This window comes from Phyllostomus hastatus, unplaced genomic scaffold (assembly GCF_019186645.2).
Source record: "Phyllostomus hastatus isolate PE091 unplaced genomic scaffold, TTU_PhHast_1.1 phas_contig_38, whole genome shotgun sequence".
Taxonomy (NCBI): Eukaryota; Metazoa; Chordata; class Mammalia; order Chiroptera; family Phyllostomidae; genus Phyllostomus; species Phyllostomus hastatus.
The window spans coordinates 13613472-13634854 of NW_025333869.1; the positions used below are offsets into that span (position 1 = coordinate 13613472).

General features: G+C 48.2%; 1 protein-coding gene across 3 annotated transcripts; it reads right to left on the reverse strand.

The window, feature by feature from the left end:
* Positions 1-1367: 1367 nt before the first annotated feature.
* CDHR1 (cadherin related family member 1) lies at positions 1368-21383 on the reverse strand. 3 transcript variants are annotated; one of them, XM_045842349.1, is made up of 17 exons: positions 21168-21383; positions 20431-20526; positions 19354-19499; positions 18474-18524; positions 17164-17253; positions 15869-16012; positions 14467-14583; positions 13265-13408; positions 11427-11505; positions 9969-10069; positions 8069-8272; positions 7410-7562; positions 5771-5854; positions 5148-5215; positions 4376-4604; positions 3457-3714; positions 1368-2183 (listed from the first exon to the last, which is right to left on the reverse strand). In XM_045842349.1, exons 1-17 carry the CDS (start codon positions 21220-21222, stop codon positions 1647-1649), a joined length of 2556 nt encoding a protein of 851 aa, XP_045698305.1. In that variant the 5' UTR covers positions 21223-21383; the 3' UTR covers positions 1368-1646. The 3 variants fall into 3 exon arrangements, with proteins under 3 accessions (XP_045698305.1, XP_045698303.1, XP_045698304.1); XM_045842347.1 differs by having other exon boundaries at positions 5690-5854; positions 21168-21382; XM_045842348.1 differs by having other exon boundaries at positions 5690-5854; positions 15869-15955; positions 21168-21381.

A 21383-nucleotide genomic window follows, 5' to 3' on the forward strand; every position in this document is an offset into this window, starting at 1 on the left:
CAGGACCCTGAAGACTATCAAGGAAACCTGACTGCCTGCCAACAGATGCCAACATGCATGTTAGGTGGGCTGACCCTCCTAGATCTCCCTCCTTGCTCCTGCAGGTACAAAGGAAAGGTTCCAAGGCCCAGAAGTGGATGAAATCATCCTGGAGAGAAGGATGTGTAGAAGGGGTCCTTTCCTTCAGGATGTGCTACTCTAGCACATGAACTGTCAGCCACCCTCAAATGCTCTCTTGTACAACTAAGAATAACAATAGTCTCCTGAGTTTGTATCAGCACATGCAAAACTGGTGCCAGGTGCTTTACATAGATTAGCTCTTATCATGTCATCCTCTTCATAATGATTCTTTGTACCATTTATTGCTGAGAAAACTGAGGCCCAAAGTCACACTTAAGCGGCAGAACCAGGATTCAGACCCAGGGCTGTTAGACTGTAAAGCACTATATTATTTCATATAATTAGAATGTCTGAGCTCAGCTACAGGGAGAAACACACACTATTTTGCAGATTTCTTTTAGTCATATCTATTGATTGCTCATGGGCCTAAAGCTGCATTCTTATGACCCAGGATAGGTGGACCTGCCCAGTCTATCACTTCTGCCTCCCAGCTCCTTACCTTGAGGCCTAACATTGTCCTAGCTTGTAGCCTAGGCCCTTCCCAGTATAACTGAGCAAGTAGCTCCTTGGCCCCCACCATTCCTTACATCAGTGAAATCAGCCCAGCCTCACTCACACAGGCTGGGGGTCTCCTTCAATGCCAAACAGGTGTGTTGGTGGCTCATGTTTAGTGATATTGTCCTTCTCTCTCTCAATGTGGCTCATTCTGGCAACTAGGCACTTTCCCATACTTTTCAGTGTAAGAGTTGCCCACATGCCCAGTTTCCAAGATTGGCTCTGCCTTTGTTCAAGTTCCCAGGCTTGTCCCCTCCCAGGGCCCTGATGCTGGCTTGAGATCCCAGTCTGGAGGCCTTCAAGACCATTGTCACAGAGGCAACACTGCTTCTCAGGTTGTCATGCCTACATCAGGTCCCCTAATTCCTGCCCTTGCTGTGTTGGGGTTAATTAGTTCTAGATCCAGATTCCATTCCTCCTCAAGCAGCCCTGCCAAGAAGAAAACCTAGTCCAGGCCCACAACATGCCATGCATAGGTAGACAAGCCCTGCAAATGTGCTGCTGTTAGAGAGTCTGCACAGCAATTTGGACAAAATTTTGCAGCTATACACAGAATTAGACCTGGGTGTCAAAGGATGGATCTACCTACCAAAGGAGCCAGGAGGCTGATGTGCTTGGATATATGTCAGGAAGACTAGCTTCTAGGAGTCAACTATCACAAATGGTAGCAGAAATTGACAGGTCAGCTTGGCTGTTGGTTAGCAGATTTTATTTATAATTTTAAAGAGAGATTAATTGCATGCACATTGGAAGGATACTTTATTTCCTGTGGGGGGCAAACCTGATCCAGCACAGCCCTCTCCTGAATCATAGACTGCAAAGGACCTGTTTGTTGGGCTCCTGACTTCTTACAGTCTACCTCTTAATACTGTCTGGGTCAGTCCTGGGTTATATTGTACAAAACAGGAGTGACCCTAAGGAGCAGAGAGTGGAAAAATGGGGTGGGGAAGAGAGAGGTCAGGGGCTATGCTCTAGAAATAAGCCTTGTTAGCTACACTCTTCTCAAACTTTTGCCTGAGCTCAGAAACCAGAGCTGACTGGATAGGGCTTTCCAAGGCTTTGGGTTTGGATGACTGTTGAGGCTGTAGAGGGGTGAGTGAGCCAGAGACCGTAGGCACAGTCCAGGGGGCTGCACCCATGCTGGGTACCATTCTAGGTAGAGGAGGAGGGACTGGGGCTCTAGGGACTGGGAGACTTCCTAGGCTGTTTTTGTTGCAGTTCTCATTGGGAGGATCCTCTCTGAGCAGAAACTTAGCAGCAGCCTTGGTCTTGTTGAACTTGAGCCACTCGATATGGACAGCGTGGGGTGCAGGGCTGGGCCGCTTGCGGAGCACACGCCGCACTGGCAAGACCTTGTTGGTTTTCTTGTTGCGCCAGAAGGTGGCAGTGGAGATGAGGACAGTAGTAGCCACTATAATGGCCATGATGCCGGCCAACACACCCACAGCCTTCATGGGATTGTCTTTCGTCTGCATTAGGAAGGTGTCCATAGGGTTTCGGGACAGCATCTGGAAGAGAGAGGCACCCCTGCATTCAGCTGCCCTGCCTAGTCCCTGGAGGACAGAGCAGGGGTCATGAGCTCCCTTAAGCCCGATGGTTTTTAAACTTTCTGGCATCAGGTATTCCTTGATAATCTGATGAGCACTATGGGCTTCATCCCAGAAAAATGCACAAAGAGAAAAAAACACAATGCATGCAACCTATCAGAAAAAAATGCACACAGAGAAAGCACGATGCAAACACCATCTTTTGGATTAAGACCTCCTCATTAGCTGGACTCTGTTCTCCAGAGAGTAGGATATCATTTACCTTTGATTATGGGGTGCACATCTTCTCAAATCTAACAAGAACTCTTAAGATAATGACTTTCTTCCTGACACTGGGCTGAGAACTATGTATGAGGGGGGACTAAAAAAACAGAATTTATTTATTAAAAATTGTATATTTATTATTACATGTTTAAACTTCACTCACCGTCAGAGGACTCTCCATTTGATTCAATACACCTATCAAGACATTGTTTCTACTGCTCAAAACAGTGTTTGAACTTAATGATTTTGATGCCTTTTAGTGCTTCTGCTGTTTATTGTTTCACCTCTTCCACATCAGTAAAACATTCCTCTTTGAGGACTTTTTTCATTCAGAGAAATAACAAAATATAGTCACTCAGGGTGAGATTGGGTGAATGGGTAGGGTGGGGCATGGGGTCATGCCATTGTTGGTCAAAAACTGCTGAACAATCAGTGTGGTGTGGGCAGGTATGATCACACATCCCCCATCATGAAATGGGCAAAGACATTCATTGAGTCTCCAAAAAAAATTGCTGAAGCTGAACAAGCCTCTCACAACAATGCCAGTTGGTACACTGATACAGATGGGTTCCTAGAATACTCACCTAGCAGGGGAAGCCTGTACTACAAGGAGCTCGCCCTACAGAAGATTATTCTGTTTTGGGGGGTGTTGCCCCTCATATAATGATTTCACTTCTGCCTTTCAATATTATGATAAGGAGGTATCATTATTCTCATTTTACAGAAAAGGAAGAACAGCTTGGCAAAGTCCAAAGTCACACCATTAATGAGTATTGAGACTAGAATTTCAACCTGATTCCAAAGCCTGTGTGTTGCACAGGAGCCTTGGCTGGCATGTGTGTGTGATGGCACAGGAGCCTGTGTTAGCATCCAGTATAATTTGGAGGAAGGCTGGAGATGGTCTCTCCCTCCAGTCATGTTGCAGTGAGGCTTGAGATGACCCTCTTCCCCACTCAGGCTTTATACCCACCTCAGTGTCTATAATGTCAATCTTGAGTAAAGCCGTGGTACTGAAGGATGGGGAGCCACGGTCTTTAGCCTGCACCTCCAGGGACCATGTATAGTCCTTGTTGCACGTGACATTATTCAGGGAATCCAGAGAGTGGATGGAGTTCTTGAGCCGGATCTCCCCTGTGTATGCATCAATGTCGAACACGTTGGCTGGCTCTGCATGGGTGATGGAATAGTCCACCAGGTTATTGGGCTCCTCTGCATCCTGGTCTGTGGCCTGTGCACAGGGAGGAACAGACATGGTTGGGTTTCTAGGAAAGTACTTGTTTACTCAGGCTAAACCAACATGACATATGGGGCTTGCTGGTTGATGGGGAAGGGTCCTGATCCTACTGAGTAGACAGGAGCTGGGAGAGAAATTGAATGTGTGTGCTACTATGAGCCAGTGTCCATGCCAGGCCCTCTGTGTATGTTATGCCGTTCTATTCTCAGAACAATCCTGGTAGTAGGCATTGTTGAAAAACAAAAGCTTTGGTACTAAGTGACTTGTCTAAGTATAGACAGGTAGAGGGAGGGGAGCTGAAAGTCAAGTCTGTTGGGTTTCAGAGTCCCTGCTCTTCCACATTGGGAAGACAGTGTAGAACAGTGGGAAAGACACTGCTTAGAAAGTGGGCAGACTGGCTATGTGAATGAAGGTAAAGCAATACTTAACTTGTCTGAGACTCAATCTTTTGTTTCATTAAGTGGCAATGGTACTTTCTTTTCAGAGGTTATTTCTGGGTTGAGGTGAGGATGGGGACATATAAAGTATCTTAAAAACCCTTGCCCAGAGTGAGAATCCAATATATTTTATTTTAAAAGAAATTCTTATGCCACAATATCTCTTGCAGCTGCTAAAATAAGGCTTTTAGGGGAGCTTAGCTGTCTTTAAAGCACACCTCAATTTTCACTGAGGTCCCCAGCACCATCGTCTTCTTCTGTATGCTCTTTCCAAACTGGGGATAGTGGTCATTGACATCCAGCAGAGTGATGAACACCTCAGCTAGGCTGTACCTGCCCTCCATGTCCTCTGCCTTCACATAGAAGTTGTACCTGGCAGTGGCCTCAGCATCCAGGTTGGCCCAGGGTTGGGTGCAGATGATCCCAGTGGATGGGTGAACCAGGAAGCTACCAGTCACAGAGAGAAGAGGTAGGGGTGTGCACAAGCACAAGCACATGTACATGTGTGCACACACATAGACACATGCCTATAGTAATGAAATGCCTCCAGGAAGTGGCGATAATGCATTATGCAGCTTCTCTCAGGTATCCCACATGGCCCTCTCCCATCATTGCAGTCTGACCAAGGGAAGCAGGTCCACCCAACTACCCACACCTCCATTAACATTGAACTTAATGACCTGAGTCACAGACCTTCCCTTTCCTTCCATGGTCTGGCCCTCCCTAGCCCAGCACTCCTTGCCTGGCTCCTAAGGTCATGGGCCATAGCTCTGGGTCATCCTGATGACCCTTTCTCTCTCAGATCCCAGCACCTTACTGTGTCCCCAGTACCTCTGCCTCAGGCTCTCCACTGCTTCCCTCCACTCCTGTCCCATGCTAACTTTTGTGACCCAGGACTTGTCCTTTCTAGGTTCCTTCTGACTCTGGCACAGACCCCATGCACCCGCAGCCTCCTTGCCCAAGGCCCTGTATGGGGTTGGATCTACTTACAGGTCGGCCCCCGACCCATAGATGGAGTATCTAACTTCACCCCAAGGACCTGTGTCTGGATCCACAGCCTGGAAGAGAGAAAGCTCCCAGTGCCACCTGCCCCTTTGTTTGGGCACATTGGCAGCTCATGTGTCAGAGGGTTATTTTCACTGGCAAAACAAGGGATTTTTGGGTTTGCCCAACTGTGGTATAAACTGATCTGGAATCCTACCCCAGAGCCCTAGTTTTCTGCCCAGAAGGTCTCAAGTAATAGAAGTACAAAAAGATAAATCTGTATCCTTTGTAAATGAGAAAGGAAAAGGAGGTGAGTCCTATGTCTTGAGCTTGAAGTTAACACTTATGTTTCCCTTATAGTCCTTTGAAGTGTTGTTGTCCCCCTTATAAAGAAAAAATGGAGGCTCCATAAGGACAGGTAGTGTGTCCAAATACAAGCTAATGAGTATGGGCAATTCAAACTGGAACCAAGGTTTGTCTGACTTTATAAGGTTCCCTTTAGTAGTTCCTAAGATGACCCTCAGTCCCTGGGCCAGTCCCCAACCCACTGTGACAGCCACCACGTTGGAGCCCCCTGGGGCATTCTCAGGGATCCTGGCAATATAGTAATGAGAGGTGAACTTGGGGACATTGTCATTGGTGTCCAGGAGCTGGATCAATACATCCGCAGTGGAGCTGAACTTCTCCGGGGTGTTCACTTCAATGGCCAGGAGCTGAAGAAGGAAGGAGGAAAATAAAGACTTGTCTGGGTGGCAATCACTTCCTGTCTCAGGCCTGGCCCAAGACCCACCTCAGTTCCCTGGATCCTGGCTCTGTTCCTACTGTCAGCTGCTATTCCTACCACCACTCGCAGGAGCCACCTGTAAAGCACTCCATCATTTTCCCCACAAACTTGCAATGCCAGCTTTCTTATAGTTTCCACCTGTATTTAGGCCAATTTCTTTTGTTCGACTGATTTGTTTATTTCTTTTTAGTTCCAATTTTAAAATTTATTGTGCTTTATTATATAATTTAGTATATATAGAGAAAGTTCCTGCCTTGTTCTTTTTTTCTGAATTTTCACAACTGTTCTTATAGGTTTATTTCTCCAGATAAAAACCTGTGCAATTGTGTCAAGTCCTCTTACCACCCCTCTGAAGGAAACTTAAGGTAAGACTTAACTGAGGTGGCATTGGATTCTTTACAATAAGAATTTGCATTTTTAACAGGTTTTCCTTCTTTATATCCCTTTGTTAAATTTTTACAATTTCTTTGTCATTTAAGTCTTATCTATTTCTTGATACAGTTATTCCTAGGAATTTTTTTCTGAGTTCTTATTGTAAAAAACATTTATTCTATTATTCCCATTGCTATTTTTTGTATGTAGGAAAACTATAAAATTTTGTGTATTAACTTTGTAATCAATCATGTTAACAACTTTGCCATGTTTCTAACAGTTTTTCAATTTCTCTTAGGTTTTTCTAATCACTTCACCTAAAAATAATGATAAATTTGTCTTCCTCTCTAATGCTTATACCTCTTATGTCCTTCCTTTATCCAGGGATAATGTTATCCTAGGAAAAGTGTTAAATAATGCTTGTCACAGTGGGCATTCAAATTTTGTTTCTGACTTCACAGAATGGTTTTAGAATTTCACTTTTAAGAATGATGCTGGCTATGTGTGCATGATGTATAATTATAAATAATTATAACAATTTAGGATAAGGGGGTATAAGGGCACTAAATAGTGATGGAAAATATAATAAAGATTAAATAAAAATTTAAATAATAACAGCATTTTTACCTTTTATGTATATATTATTTGTTTATGTAAAATAGGCATTGTTTATATTTATAATTTTAAATAATTACAAATACAAAGGAGTGCTTTTTTAATGTTCTACTAAAGTTTTTATCAGCATAGATGACAGATGTCAAATATATATGAGAAAAACATTTATCTTGAGTAGTTTTGCTATCTTCATCTACTAACATGGCACATTATATTGGCAGTTTCCCTTCAAGCCCTCCTTGAAGTCCTGGGGATTGCTGTAGTTTAGAAGCCGGAGCTCATAGAAGCAGTGAAGGCAGCAAGAGAGGGATCTTGTATCACTCTTCTTCCTCCCCTCTTGCTCCCCAAATCAGCAGTAGGGGCAGAGGGACTGAGAGAAAGAGAGAAGGACTAGGAGGGGCAAGAGTTAAAAGGGACCCCCTCAGGAATAAATCCAGGTGCTGTTGTGAGCTCCTGGGACCCCCTCCCCATTCAGGCCAGTGCAAATCATCACATACCTTGAAGGTTAACAATTTGAACTTTTCAAAATCAATGGCAGCTGAATTCTCCACAATGATTGTGACTTGGGCCTCATTCAGGACTGTCTGTGGGACCACTCGGAAGATGCCCCCGGGTCCCACCATGCGCAGGTTGAATTTAGCATTGGCTCCCTGTGCAACAGTTTGGAGAGAGGAAACAGGGAAGATGAATGGAAATACAAACTCATATATATATTAGTGTTGAGCAAAGAGCCTTCATATGCCTTTAACCTTGGAAGGTGAGTATTTAGTTCTTTTTGTAGGTGAGGCAGTCAGCAATCAGAAAGACTTAATAGACTATGAGGACTATTCAGGAGAATGAACACAGAGGCCTAGCTCTGTGTGGGAATAGGAGGCAAGAGGATACACACAGAAATGCTTGTTTGGAGGCTCATATGCAGAGGTGCTTTTGTTTGACTGGCTTTTACTTTTTAATTAATTGTGAATGTCTTTAAGCTACACAGTCTTTGATTAGCTGCTCTCCCACTTCTCTCTCTTGGTTACACACCCCTGTTTCATTCAGTTTGTGACCTGCCAGGTCCCTATGACATAAGCAGTGAAGCCTGATACAGCCTCAGCTGTGGGACTTTGTCCCCATACGATTTTCAGGAAGACGGGTGGAGAGCAGAGCTACATACCTGGTCTGAGTCATTGACGGTGATCTTCAGGCCCCGAAGGATCTCCCCCTGAGGGGGGTGCTCATACATGGACAGCTCGAATCTGTTCTGGGGTCCACTCTCTCCATAGAATGTTGGTGGGTGGTTGTTGAGGTCCACGATCCTGATGGTGACAGGGACCATGGCCTGGACAGCTGGGCTCCCTGCAGAGCTGGCCTCAGTCACCTAGGGTGGGATAGGTCACTATGGTTGTGTGACAGGGTGACTCCAAGATGGCCCCAATGATCCCCACCTCCTGGTATTCATTTTTGAGTCATCCCCTCTCTTTGAGTGTGGCCTGGCCCAGCAATCTGCTTCTAACAGATAGAATATGGCAAAGGGAGATACTACTTAGTGATTAGATTACAAGAAATTATAACTACTGTCTTCTAGCAGACTCTCTTACTGGCTTTGATGAAGCGAACAGCTATGTTTCAAGGAACTAATGGTGACCTCTAGGCAACAGCCAGCAAGGAACTGCGACTGAGTCAATAAGCCCTCAAGGAACAAAATCCTGCCAATGACCACGTGAGCTCAGAAGGTGATCCTTCCTCAGTGGATCCCTCAGTGAGAATGCAGTCCAGGCTGACAGCTGGATGGCAGCCACATGAGAGACTTTGAAATTGAGGACTCAGCTACACTGAGCCTGGACTACTGACCCACAGAGACTGCAAGATACAAATGTGTGCTTTTTAAAGTCACTAAGTTTGGGATAATATATTACAACATCTCTAGAAACTAATACAGTGCTATTACCAACCCCATTTACTGGATGAGGCATGGAGGGATGAAGCAGTCACCCAAAGTCATAGCTAGTGAGTTGCAGATGTGTCTTATTCCTTAGTTGGTGTTTCTCTACTTCACTGCACTATTCCCTCTTTGCTGCCAGACATGGGTTCAAATCCTAGCTCTGCCATGCTCTATGCTTGTGTCCCTTGGCCAGGGAAAGGTGGCAGGGAGAGGAGATGTGGAGATACACAATGGATAAATAATACAGGCTGCAAAGCCAGGGTCAAGAGTCCTAGGAACCTCATGAACCATGTGGCAAGCATCATATAAGCCTCTTCAAGGATCTCCTTCTCCTTGTTCTATAAGCATGTTCTGGTCTTATGTGTCTTAAAATTTCCCTCCCTTGTCCCTGCTCTGTCACACCCTAGATTCATCCTAACTCTCCTTTCTAAGAAGCCTGCACCTCTCCATTTCCTACTTTCCACTCTGCTTGTGCCCATGCTGCATATGGCACTGTCATTCTTTCACTCAGCTGGTGGGACTATTCTCTGCAGGTTCCCCTCGACCTCTCTGTGTCTCCTGTGCTGGATCCTCCTCAGTCCTCCTTCTAAGCCTCAGATGTTCCTTCAGCTGTGATCTTGGCCCATGGCCCCTCTCTCCTCACAGCCGTCCTCTGGCTGGCCTCATTCCCACCTAGCCTTTTACAGCAACCTGTATGTTTGTACTCTCTCCCTTAAATTCTAAACCTGTCTTCCCAGGGTGGAACATTTCAGCTTTACTGTCCCTGAAGCAGCAAAATTCATCATGCTCATCCTAGTCCATCTGCCTCCTCTCTGTTCCCGATGGCATGGTACCACCATGCTTGTTCATTCCTCTCTTCTCCCCCACCCCTCACAGCCAGTCAATTGTCATTTTCTGTGTAGTCTCCTTCCTTCATATTTTGCAATTTGTCCATTTCTGCCATTTTACTTCCCTCATCCCCCTGGGCCCTCTTCATGTATCACCTTGGCCGATGGCTCTGCCTCTCTGTTTCTCATCCATTTCCTTCCAAACCAAAGTCAAGACCAGTGTACTCAAATGCCAGGCTGGTCTCACTGCCTTTAGTATCTCCCAGAGCCAGAGGGCAGGGAAGACCAAGCTAGAGGGAAGTTACCTGTACATGTAGCTCGTACACCTCTCTTCGGAGTTGGGCAGGGCTCTGTGTGACCAAGATGGCTCCAGAAGTCTCATTAATTTCAAAGGCCCCATCACTCCCTGTCAGAGAAGAGATGTACCCTGTAGTTCTGACCAGCAGCACAGGGGGTCATAAGGGATTCATGCCAGGTACGGTAACCATACATTCTCCTCATGCATTACCTCACTGAAGCCTCCTCTATAAAATGTCATTCTATCATCTGTGTGTCTTGCTAGTGAGGAAGCTGGATCTCAGAGGGGCTAAGTAACTCTGTCCAAGATTACACAGTAAGTGCAGAGCTGGGACTTGAACTCACTTCTGTCTGGTTCCCAGGTTCCACAGTACTTTGGTTCTCTTATGTGTAGTGTGTGTGTGTGTGTGTGTGTGTGTGTGTGTGTGTGTGTGTGTGATGGGAAGAGAAACAGAGAAAGGAAGAGAAACAGAGGGAGGGAGATTAAAAAAGGGGAGAGAGAGAAGGAGAGAAGAGAAGGGTGGAGGGCAAAAAAAGAGGAGAGAATAAAAGAAAAGAGACCAGAGAAGAGGGAGACAAATAGTAAAGAAGAGAAGAGAAGAAAGGGGGTCATGGGTACTTGGTAATTTGTAAAAGTTTGAAGTGGTGGTGGGGATGGAAGGCAATCAAGGGTCTGTGTACCTGGGAAAAGGAGCTTGTGTGTGGTGGTAGTCATGTTTGTCCATGCATGAGCCTCTACATCCTAGGGACAGGGTTGGAGGAGGGAATAGTGCCTGGGTGAGAGCATGTAGACATATGGATGATAGGAACAGGCATTAGGTAGGAGGGCCCTATTGAGGGGCCTAGCCCTGTAGGGACCAGCTACTGAGGGCTTCAGAGCCTATCTCAGGGCTGGCTCCACCTGCTCAGTTGCTGCCCAGTTGTGTAAAAGGCATAGACTTGGAACCAGCAGACTTAGGTTCAAACCCAGAGGGAACATGGGACGCCTACTTATCTTCTCTGAGCCTCAGTTTTCTCATCTATATATAGAGCTAGTACTAGGGAAATGTTGTATCATCATTGCATTTAATTAACTAATTTAAGTATATGTTCTAGGCCAAAAATTTTTAAAGAATTAGAAAAAAACATAACCATTTAAAGAGTATAAGAAATGTTGCCATTCCTGTCAATGAGCACATGCCCAGAGCAAAGGAAACATAAGTCTGCCTACCCAGTGCGTCTCTCCTTGTGATTGGACCTAATGACAAGTGGGGAACAGAGAACATATCCATGGAGACTTGCTACTTACTGGAGAGACCCAATAAGGGTCCCTCCCTTACAGCCTCTCCTCTCTATACATTATGTGTTTCTGGCCTGATAGATGATGGACTGGGACTCAGAGAGGCTGGGGAACCTTGCTCCGGTTGCCCAGGAAGTCAGAACTGCTGCCCAGTGATGATCTGTCCCCAAAGCTGACCCAGACTCACCATTCAGGAGACTATAGAGAATGTGGTTGGGTTTGCCCCGATCTCCATCCATGGCGACAACTGTCAGTACCTCCGAGCCCTTGGGAGAACAGGAGCAGCTTCTTGAGGCTCATGTGTGATGCTAGGGCTCTCCCCTCCCCAGACACTGCCATATCATAAAGGGGAGGTGTTTCTTCCACCCAAGAGAAGTGGCAGGCCTTTGTGGCCTCACCCCTTCTCTTCAGGAACTTGCAGAACCCACTGGCCTCCCAGGGCTGGAGGGTCAGCTTGAGCTCCACTGCTTCCTCATGCACATGGGTAGGCATGTGGATTACCCAAGGACTTCCAGGCCACACAATTCTAACTTTGCCTCTTTCCCCATACACTGTGCTCAGCCCTCAGCTCTACTGTCCCTGCCTCCAGCTTTGCCTCCTTTGTCTCATCCATTTTTTTTTTTTTTGCCTTCAGAGATGTGCAGAAGGAGAGGTGAGAGACTGGTAGAAGGGGAACCAGCACAGGGGGGTCCGATGCTAAATACAGGAATTGGGATTTTACCCTGTGGCCCTGGAGTGCAGTTTGAAGGGTTTGGACAGAGGTGCCACAACTAGAAGATCTTGCTTGACTTTAGCCTACCACCCACTTCTAAACTCCCTCCTCAAGTCCTTCTCCCTGGCCTGTTCATACTCCTGGGTCTTCTGGGCTGACTGACCACTGCCTCTTCTCCCCTCAGCAACTCTCTCCAATCTTAGCTCCTCAGAGGTCCCACAGGCCTTCCAAGGAAGCCACTATTTCTTTCTCTCTCTCTCCCTCTCTCTCTCTCTCTCTCTCCCCCTCCCCTATCTATACCACTTGGCTACCAGCTTCTGGAGAGGAGGTATTTAGCTTGGGCCCAGCACGTGAATGGTCCTCAGTAAATTCAGAATGCAATTCAATTCCACAGAGAGTTCTTGAGCCCTGTGAAGTCTGGCTCCAGCCATCCCCACAGGGAACTCATGGTCTGGCTGGGAGATCCTGTGAGTGCATATCAAGGATGCATAGAGGGGCATGCTCATGGAGGGGTATACATAATATGAGAGTACAGAGGAGGAAGCTCCTATCTCAATCAAAGATATCGGGGGAAGTGGTGCCAGGGCTGAACTGAGAAGAGCAAGGGGCATCAGGCCCATGGGCATATTTCAGGCAGAGATGAGGGCAGAATGGTGAAATGGGCTGGGGTGGGTAGAAGACAGTGAGAGCTCATGGGTGGAGGGGCAGCTGACCCTTGGGTGCCAGGCTGAAGAGTGGGTCCTTACCAGAGAGGCCAAAAGACAAGTGTAGTGGCCCAAACACTAGGGGCAGAGAGTACACTGAGGGGAGACAGCTGAGGTCAACCTTTGAGCTGGGTCTGTGTGTGATATCCAGAGAGGGTCGTGGTAGTTCAGCAGCAAATTGTAGGAGCAAGTTGGAGGTCTGAGAGGCCACAGGCCACAGGCTTAGGGCTGGGGAAGCACAGAGGCACCTCATCTCCTATATAGGTGTAGAGAAGTCCCCACCCAAATCAAGGCTCTCAACTACCTTCCAGCCTCTCTTCTGAACCCTTCTGAAGGGGTGACCTTTGCGGTTGGTCTGGGATGAAGGGAGAAATGACTGGCACAGTCTTGGCACCCATTATGTGCTTTGTACATAAGTACTCACTTCCTCCCCCTTATGCTTCCAGAGGGGAAAAAAACCTGTTGACCTGAGCCTGAGTCAGCCTCAGTGTGAGGAGGGTGAGCCAGGGCTGAGCTCAGTCATGTCCAGCAGGGGGATCTTGAGGTAGCTTGAAGGACAGGACAGGAAGCATCAGGAGGGAACACTGGGCTGAGGGGCAAGTCACCCACCGGAACGGTGTCCTCATACACATAGCCATAGTAGGGTGTGCCCACAAAGACAGGGGCCATGTCCTGCACGTCTTCCACGTAGACTGTGACTGTGGTGGTGGCCGAAAATACCACATCAGCCCCTCGCAGCCTCCCTCCGCCATCCTGGGAAGAATCAGGGAGTAAAGAGAGGTTGGGCTTTAGGGTTGCACAGACTTCAGTGGAATCTGGCCCCTGCCACTTACATGAAGCAGCTGCCCTCTCTGAGTTCTGTTTGCTCCTCTGTCACCTGAGATAATTCTCTCCTTGTAGGAATGCTAGGAACATGTAATGACATGATGCACGAAGGTCTTCAGTCAGTGTCTTGTATGTAGTAGATACTCAGAAATGCTCTTTTGGAAACAGGGTTAGTTCACTGTCCAGGAAAATTATGTTGGACAAGAGGAAGCAGAAGAGGAAGTCCAAGCCAATTCCCTTCCCAGCCAGGAACCAAACCTCAACACCTGCTGAGGAGCTACCCGAGTATGACTTGGCTGTGCTTAGCATGTAGAATGGAGCAGTCACTGAGCCCAGCCCTCATGGAGTAACTGCAGGTGGGGCCAGCTCAAGTCCCCTGGCACAGGCTGGACTGAATGGCCTGTAGCCAGCATGTGATCAACAAGGGCATTCCTGGAAAATTAAACACTGGACCTAACGACTGGGATTTTTTTCCCTCAGGGGGAGGGCAACCACTTTGCACTTGCGGAGTTGCAGGTCTATACCACACACTTTGGAAATGTGAGGAACTTAGTTAAGGCTCAGGGGAGGGATGATGAGGAAACGAGGCTCAGAGAAGGTAACTGGTCACACAAAGAGAAAGATGTGGGTGAACAAGCTTGGGAGGTGTGCAGAGGCTATGTTGTGGGGCATGTGATGGGACATGAGTCTTCAGGCCATGGCCACCTGGTCTTATAGAAGGGACCTGGCCTGTCAGTCCCCAGGAGAGAACGTGACTTTAGGAGCCCACAGTCACCAGTCAACCTGGAAAATATATTCATGTTTTGGCAGGGTTCACTCAACAGAGATTGCAGCTGCACCCCACACCCTCCTCCCCACCCCATCCCAATCACCTTCTGTCCAAACTGCCCCCACTCCATTGTAGAACCTAATTCTGTTCCCATCCCAGGGCAGCTGCCTCTGACAAAGGCTGAGGAAAGACTATACTCCTCATTCCTCCCTATTACCTTGGCAACCACAATGACGAAATGGGCCTGGGCCTTCTCGTAGTCCAGGGTGGTCTCTGCCCGGAGACGCAGCACACCACTGTGATGATCCATGGCAAATTTGGTGGACTGAATATTCTGTAAGAGTGAGGGGCAAGCTTGGCCTTGGAGAGGAACCCTGGTGGGCCCCAGAATACCCATTCTGCATATTGAAAGGGGATCTTCACTATCCTTGGTCTGGCCTTGGCACTGAAGTTCAAATTTCAGGGCACTCAGCCTTTCTGGCTTCCAAGATCTCCTTTGTTAGGGCTCTGGGTTTCCCCTCCCACTCCCTCAGTCAAAACCAAGAAGGTCCCTTCCACAGGGCCTTAGCTCTCCTCTCTGCTTATCTGGAAAACAGTTGGGTCTGGCTTTGGGCTAAACTCTGGCCTGAAGGATCCAGCAGATAGAGAAGTCAGCATAATGCTTTAATCTAGAGGGGGTGGGGTCTTCAGCTGCCCCCTCCCCTAAAAAGTGACTGTGGCCAGTGTGAGGCAACATCTGAGGTGGGATGGGGTTGGGAGTGGGGAGGGAACAGGAGATGATCCAAAATCTACAAAAGGGTCACTGTGTGTCAGAAGCTATTATTGGAGGTTTATATGGGTTTCACCCTCACTGCAATCCAGTGAGGATGTGCTTTTTATTTTTCCCATTTTACATGAGAAGGAACTGAGTTGGGAGAGTTAGATTATGTTTGAAGGCCCCATGAGTGGGACGTGGTTAGACTTCTCTAGTACCTGTAGAGCACAGGAGATTTCTCTACAAGCTGTGTTTTTAACCACCAAGCTGTGCTGCTTTGAAAATTGTGAGAGCAAGTGAGTAAATATGGAGAGAATAGAAAACTCTCTAGAAACAGCAACATGTGATGGAGGGCAGCTGGTTCCTAGGGAACCCAGGGAGAGGCAGGAGGTGCAAGGAAGGGTCTTGCCTTTGACAGGGTGGGATGTATGGAGAAGGATGAGGTGAGGGAGTCACAGCTTTGCTCCCAAGAGCTGACCCTTTGGACCTTTTGCCATAGACAATTCTCAGCACAACAGCTTTAGTCCACCCTATGTGGGTACAAAGTGTCCAGGCCTTCTCATGGAGAAGACGGGTTTGGGGGTAGAGAGCTGAGGGTCCTGAAGATCTATGGAGATAGAGGCAGACCAACCCAGAGGGAGGCAGGGTGGGCCAGTCAGGAGAAGACAGCTTCTGCCCAGGTCATCTCATGTCCTCACCTGTCTGTCCTACCCCTGCGTTTACTAAGAGCTCCTTGGGATCTGATGTGGCATCTCTGACAATCTCCAGGAACAGTAGATGCACTGACCTAAGGACCTTGGTGATGGAGGTGGGGTCCACTAGGTGTTCCCGTGCCTCTGGTTTCATCTTGGGGGTACTGCCTTACCTGTAGGAAGTAGGTGACACTCCCTCCAGAGCCTGTGTCCTTGTCCATGGCATGAACCTTAAAGATACTGCTCCCAGCAGGTGTATCCTGAGTGGTCATAGCCACAGGGGTGAGTCCTGTGGCACTGACAGAATGCTCAGGGAACTGGGGTTATGGAGGGTCATGGAAAAGTGGGGTAAGGGGAGTGAAGGGCTGAGAAAAGGTGAAAAGGTAGTGAATGACCCAGAGAGCCCCCAACAGGGGGAAGGGCAGTGACAGAGGAAACACATCAGAGTGGGTACAGGAAAGAAGGAAGAGAAAAGGAGGAACAAACAGACATCCTCCCCTGAGAGAGAAACTAAGACTCAGAGTAGATAAACTATTTAAATATGAGCTGAGAAAAAGGTTCATTAACATGAACATGTTCAGCATCACCAGGAATCAAATACATACAATTTTGAACCAGAATGAAATATATTTCTCTTATAGAATTAACAAACATTTAGATATTTGAAAAATCCCCAGTGTTGGCAGCGGTGGCTGGGGAGGGGGTGCAGGGCAGGTGATAGGGTGACCAACCCTCCCCAATATCGTGGAGGAAAGAACACATGGGTGTTCTTCTGGAGAAGCAATAACAACTCACAGCCATTCATGTTTTCAATCTAGTTAGTAGTTTCAAATCTTGGATTGTATCTTAAGGAAATAATTCTAGTTAGAAAAAAGAAACTTTTATGTTTGGAATTTAATGTCTGTTATGACAGCAAAAATTTAAACTGTCTTAAATATCCAAACATTAGAGAACAGCTTCATAAATGATGGAATGTTCACTTAACAAAAGCTATTAAAATAATTATGCAAACTTTAAAATTAATTGAGGAAATGCTTATAAATTAAATGAAAAAATGTATACAGAAAGCATATTTAGTGTAGTCCCAACTACATAAGACAAACAGAAAATAAATCCAACTATCACAAAAATGACTAGAAAGAATACATCAGAATTTAATAGTGCTTTTTCAACCTGGAAGGGTTTTGGGTAATCTTGAAACTCTTTTTTTTTCTACTTTCCCATATATTCCACATTTCCATGATAAATGTATACTATGATTCGGAGGAATAGTAAATGAGCATTCCTTTGGAAGAAAAAGAAATGTGAGGAGATAGCAATGGAGGTAAGGAGGACATGAGAGAGAATGGAGAGAGACGCTGCATCCTGATGCCTGGTCTCTTTGGCCAGGCCACAGGGCAGCCCCAGAAGTCAGGCCATAGGTCTAGCGTGGGAATGCTTGGGCCCTTTCTAGTGGCTTATCGCTTACCTCGGGAACCTGGACAATGTAAGGCTCCTGAATAAACCTTGGCACCTCGTCGTTGGCATCAGTCACCAGAATCGTGACTTTTTCTGCTACCTGAGAAGAGGCAAAGGGGACAGGATTTGGGGCTGTAAGATCTGGACGATAGAGGGACAGCAGCCCGTAATGCTCAAGGTATATGTCTCTACTTATCCTCCTTCTCCCTCTCTCCTTCCTTCCTTCTTTTATTTATTTATACAACAAATATTTTTAAGCAACTACTTGGTGCCAAGTACTGTGTTCCATTCCAGAGATAGAAGACAGTCTGATAGTGTGTAATTTATAGGATGAGATAGGAGGGCAAAGATCAGCATATAAAAGAAGGGTAGTGATATCATTCAGGGTGATAACAGTCTGGAAACAGCATGCTCACCGAGGCCTGCATCCCCTGGGGCTGTGGGTGCATGGTGCAGGAAGCTGTGTCCCCAGGCCCCAGAAGATGCACCAAACCAGCCTGTGGTGTTGGACAGCAGGGAGGTTTCACAGAGGAGTGAGGAGAACTAAGCTCTGCAGCAGTTTGCCAGGTGAGAGGGAAATAGGTGAAGGAGCAACATGTGCAAAGGCAAAGAGGAGTGAAACACAATGAGTTCTGAGAACATAAGTAAATTTATGGCTAGATGGTTGGTGAGGTCAATGTGGGAGAAAAGGTGGAGGAGGCCAAAGGTGCCCAATGGGGAAGCCCTGAATGCTGACTGAAGCTTGGGTTCTACCCTGAGGGTAGTGGGGGCCAGCTGTTAGTGCTTTCTGAGCTGGGCTGTGGCCAGGCCTGTGTTCCACAGGGATGGTTCTTGTCCAATTCAGAGGTAAATTGGGGTTGGGGTCCTTAAGAAGCACGGAGCCCCTGCAATGATCAGGGGAAGCACTAATGAGCGCTGGGGGAAGGTGGTGGCTGTGGGGAAAGAGGTAAGGGAGTAGTTGGGGTCTGGGTGCCCAGGTGTTCAGCTTGGGTGACTGAGAGGGAGGATCCAAGAATGAAGTGGGAGAAGGCAGATGGGAAAGCAGATCTAAGGAGCTGCTGTGGAGCATGGATGTGCTCCATCTGAAATGTAGCTGATGAGTCTTGCTCTCTCCATTCTTATTCTCTCCCTCCCCCACTGACCTCACTCACTTCAGCCCTTACCTGTGGGCACATTGGGGCAGGTCTTGGTGGGCCTTAGCTAGAGTTTGCCAGTGAGTGAGTACCCACCTCCCCCTGCACCCTCTAGTGGGAGGAAGGAAATGTGCTCAGGCCCAGGGAGCCGTGTGTTGCCAGGGAGCTGGCTCAGATATGCACTCACCAGATTCAGGCCATCAGAAATGCTAATGACAGCTTCAATCTCACCCTCCCTCTGTGAAGAACAAGAACTGAGTGAGTGTCCAGGAGTGACATACCCTACAGAACTCCCCTTCCCCTGAGGGTGGGAGGAGCTCTTCCTGCACCTCCCCTGAGCCCTGAGAGGAGGCCTGGAGTAGGGCAGGTGGCCCAAAGCTGCCTTTAGCCATGCTTTCTTTCAGGGCTCTGCATATCAGGGATTCTCATGAACCCAGAGAGATTGTAGAGGGGCCAACAGAAATGCTTCCCAGCTAGAATGAAGAGGGATCTCTTGTCTTGGAGGTCCCAGGAAAAAGGTTTTATTCCTTTTTTTCTCCTTTTTTCCCCCTTATCTCTCCTATGCCTCTCCATATTCCATGGTTTTGCAAAGGTCCAGGTCTGTGGGGTCTAAATTACTCCCCATGACACAGTGAGGAAGGGTGTTGAGGTTCCCAGGTCCCCAGAAAGAGACTACACAGTCACATTTTCACTACAGCCTCTGAGACCTACCCTTTCCTTTCTCTACCCTGGTCTATGCCTGGTGGAGTCTGCCACCAGACCAGAGCTGGCAGTAGCCCCATAGCTGCAGTCCAGTCATGTGGACAACTAGGCCCACCAGGCTGGTGTGGGAGCTCAAAGGGACAAAAACACAGCCTGTGCCCTGGAACCTGCAGGTTGAAGGGTGTAAAAGGTAGAGTTTTACCAAGCTCAGATCCACTCTCTAAAGCATACTTTCCATCCCTACTCTGCTCTCTGAGTTTTCTGTGGCTTACAGGACCTCTCCAAAGATGATATTCAGGGGACCTTCCAGCCCAGAGATGTTTGTCTGCGTGCCAGCAGACTGCACTTCTTGCATCTCCCCATACCTCTCTGTCCAGCTCTTCAACCAGGGTGATGTTTCCAAAATTGGGGTCAATGGAAAAGACACTTCTAGCACTGGGGTCAAAGCTGATGTGGTAGGAGACAGGGTCTCCCTCTGGGTCTGTCCCATTTAGGGTGTACACATGAGATCCTGGAAGGAAACACAGATAGGAGACCTAGAATTGGGGACCCAACTTTTCCTAAGAGGAGCAGTTGCTCTGAACCAAGGGTTCAACTGTTCATACAGTGACTGCAATTCAGTGCCGAAGGTACAGCTCTGAACTGAGCACTTGCTGCTGTCCTCACCCTTGTTGGCTGCCTCCCACTCTTTGTCTTTATTCCTCACAGCTGTTAGTGAGATGTTTGTATGGGCCACTTTACAGCTTGTCATCTATGATACAGACTGCAGAGGAGCTTCTGGTCTGCTGTGCCTAACTCTAGGCCTTAGTCTGGTAATGACTCCTGTCCCAGGTGCCAAGAGTAGGGGCTTCCTGGGGAAAGGAGCTGGAGAAAGGGATGTACCATTAAGGCCAGAGGAGTGTCCCTCTGGGCAGTACTGTCCCTCATGTGCAGATTAGTTCCTAATGGATTTCTGAGCAGGTAGCCTCTTTTACACCACTGTCCCTTTGCTCAGGCTTTCCGACCCAGACAAGGTGAGGGAGAAGTGCAAATCTCTGTCTTCTTTCACCTTCTTCCTGTCTCTCTGTGTATCATTGGGAACTGGGTATTCTTGGGCCATTTTAAAGACTATAGACCTGAGATTCTAGGAGTCAGTACATTTGCTCAAGGTTACAACAGTGTGTACTGGGCAGCTAAGCCCCACAGTTACCATCATGCTGCAGAGTTCTGCCTGCCACATAGAACTCCCAGCCAAGCTTAGGTCTCCCTGCAACAGCACTACCCAGCAACACCCCCACCCAGCAACAGCCCTAGGGAATTCAGAGCTCAATCAGGAGCACAAGCAGTCTGGCGCTGGTGTCTCTGTAGGCTCAGAGGACTGACTCATTGTTGGGTGCCCTGTCCAAGGGAAGGAGGGCTGCCCCTCCGGGAGACCCACGGGGGCCCTTCCCAGAGCTCCTCACCAACAGGAGTGTCCTCCGGGAGGCTGAATAGGGCCATGTTGCCATTAGTGCTGCCAACCCCGTTGTCGAAGAAGTGGGGGGCGAAGTTGGCTTGGGCTAGGAAGAAAATAGAACAGATGGGACACCCAGACACGAGAAGGGACAACTTCGCACCAGCGTGGCCCTGCATTTGGCCCCAGTCCAGGGCAGGCTGACACTCCCCTTTCCCGCCCTAGCACACCCACGGACTCTGCTGGGGAGCCTAGGCAGGGTCTCTTCGCCACCATCTTCTGTGGGCCCAGACTTATCAGGGACACGGAAGATCTGGGTCGCTTAGAATCCAGGCAGCGGTCAAACGAAACCTTTCAATGGGCAAATGGGGATTCTGAACCAGAAAGGGACAGTGCCCTGCCAAGGTCACATCAGACACAGGTGCTCCCTCCCCTGCCGGATGCAACCAGCAGAGCAGCCACCTAACCGCCACCACTGCTTTTGAAGAAGAGGAGGGTAGCGGGGGTCCTGTCCCCAAATTCTGGGTCTCCAGGATACTGGCCTACGGGGAAGTGCCTCGGCAGTTCTTTACCAGCAGGGCCAGGCAACCGGAAGAATCGCCCTCCTTCCTACCTGCCGACCCCGTCCCTCAAACCAAGTACTTCTCTAGAAGTGAACGGTCCAGCCCTATGCCTCTGGTCTCCCAGGGTAACGCCGGCGCCTATCCCTCGCCCCAACAAGGCCCGCGAGGCCCAGCAGTCACTCACCCAGGCAGAGGCGCAGCAGCCCCAGGGCCAGTGCAGCCCGCGGGCTGAGGCTCATGTCTCCGCGGGCGGGTAGTGTAGCTCGAAGCAGACAAGGCCCGGCGCAAGAGCAGCGAGCATGCCCCGGGCGGGAGAGGATCACAGAGGCGATAATGGGGGTGGCAGCAGAAGTGGCAGCTGAGGTAGTGGGAGCGGGGCGGGACCATCTGGTGGTGCGAG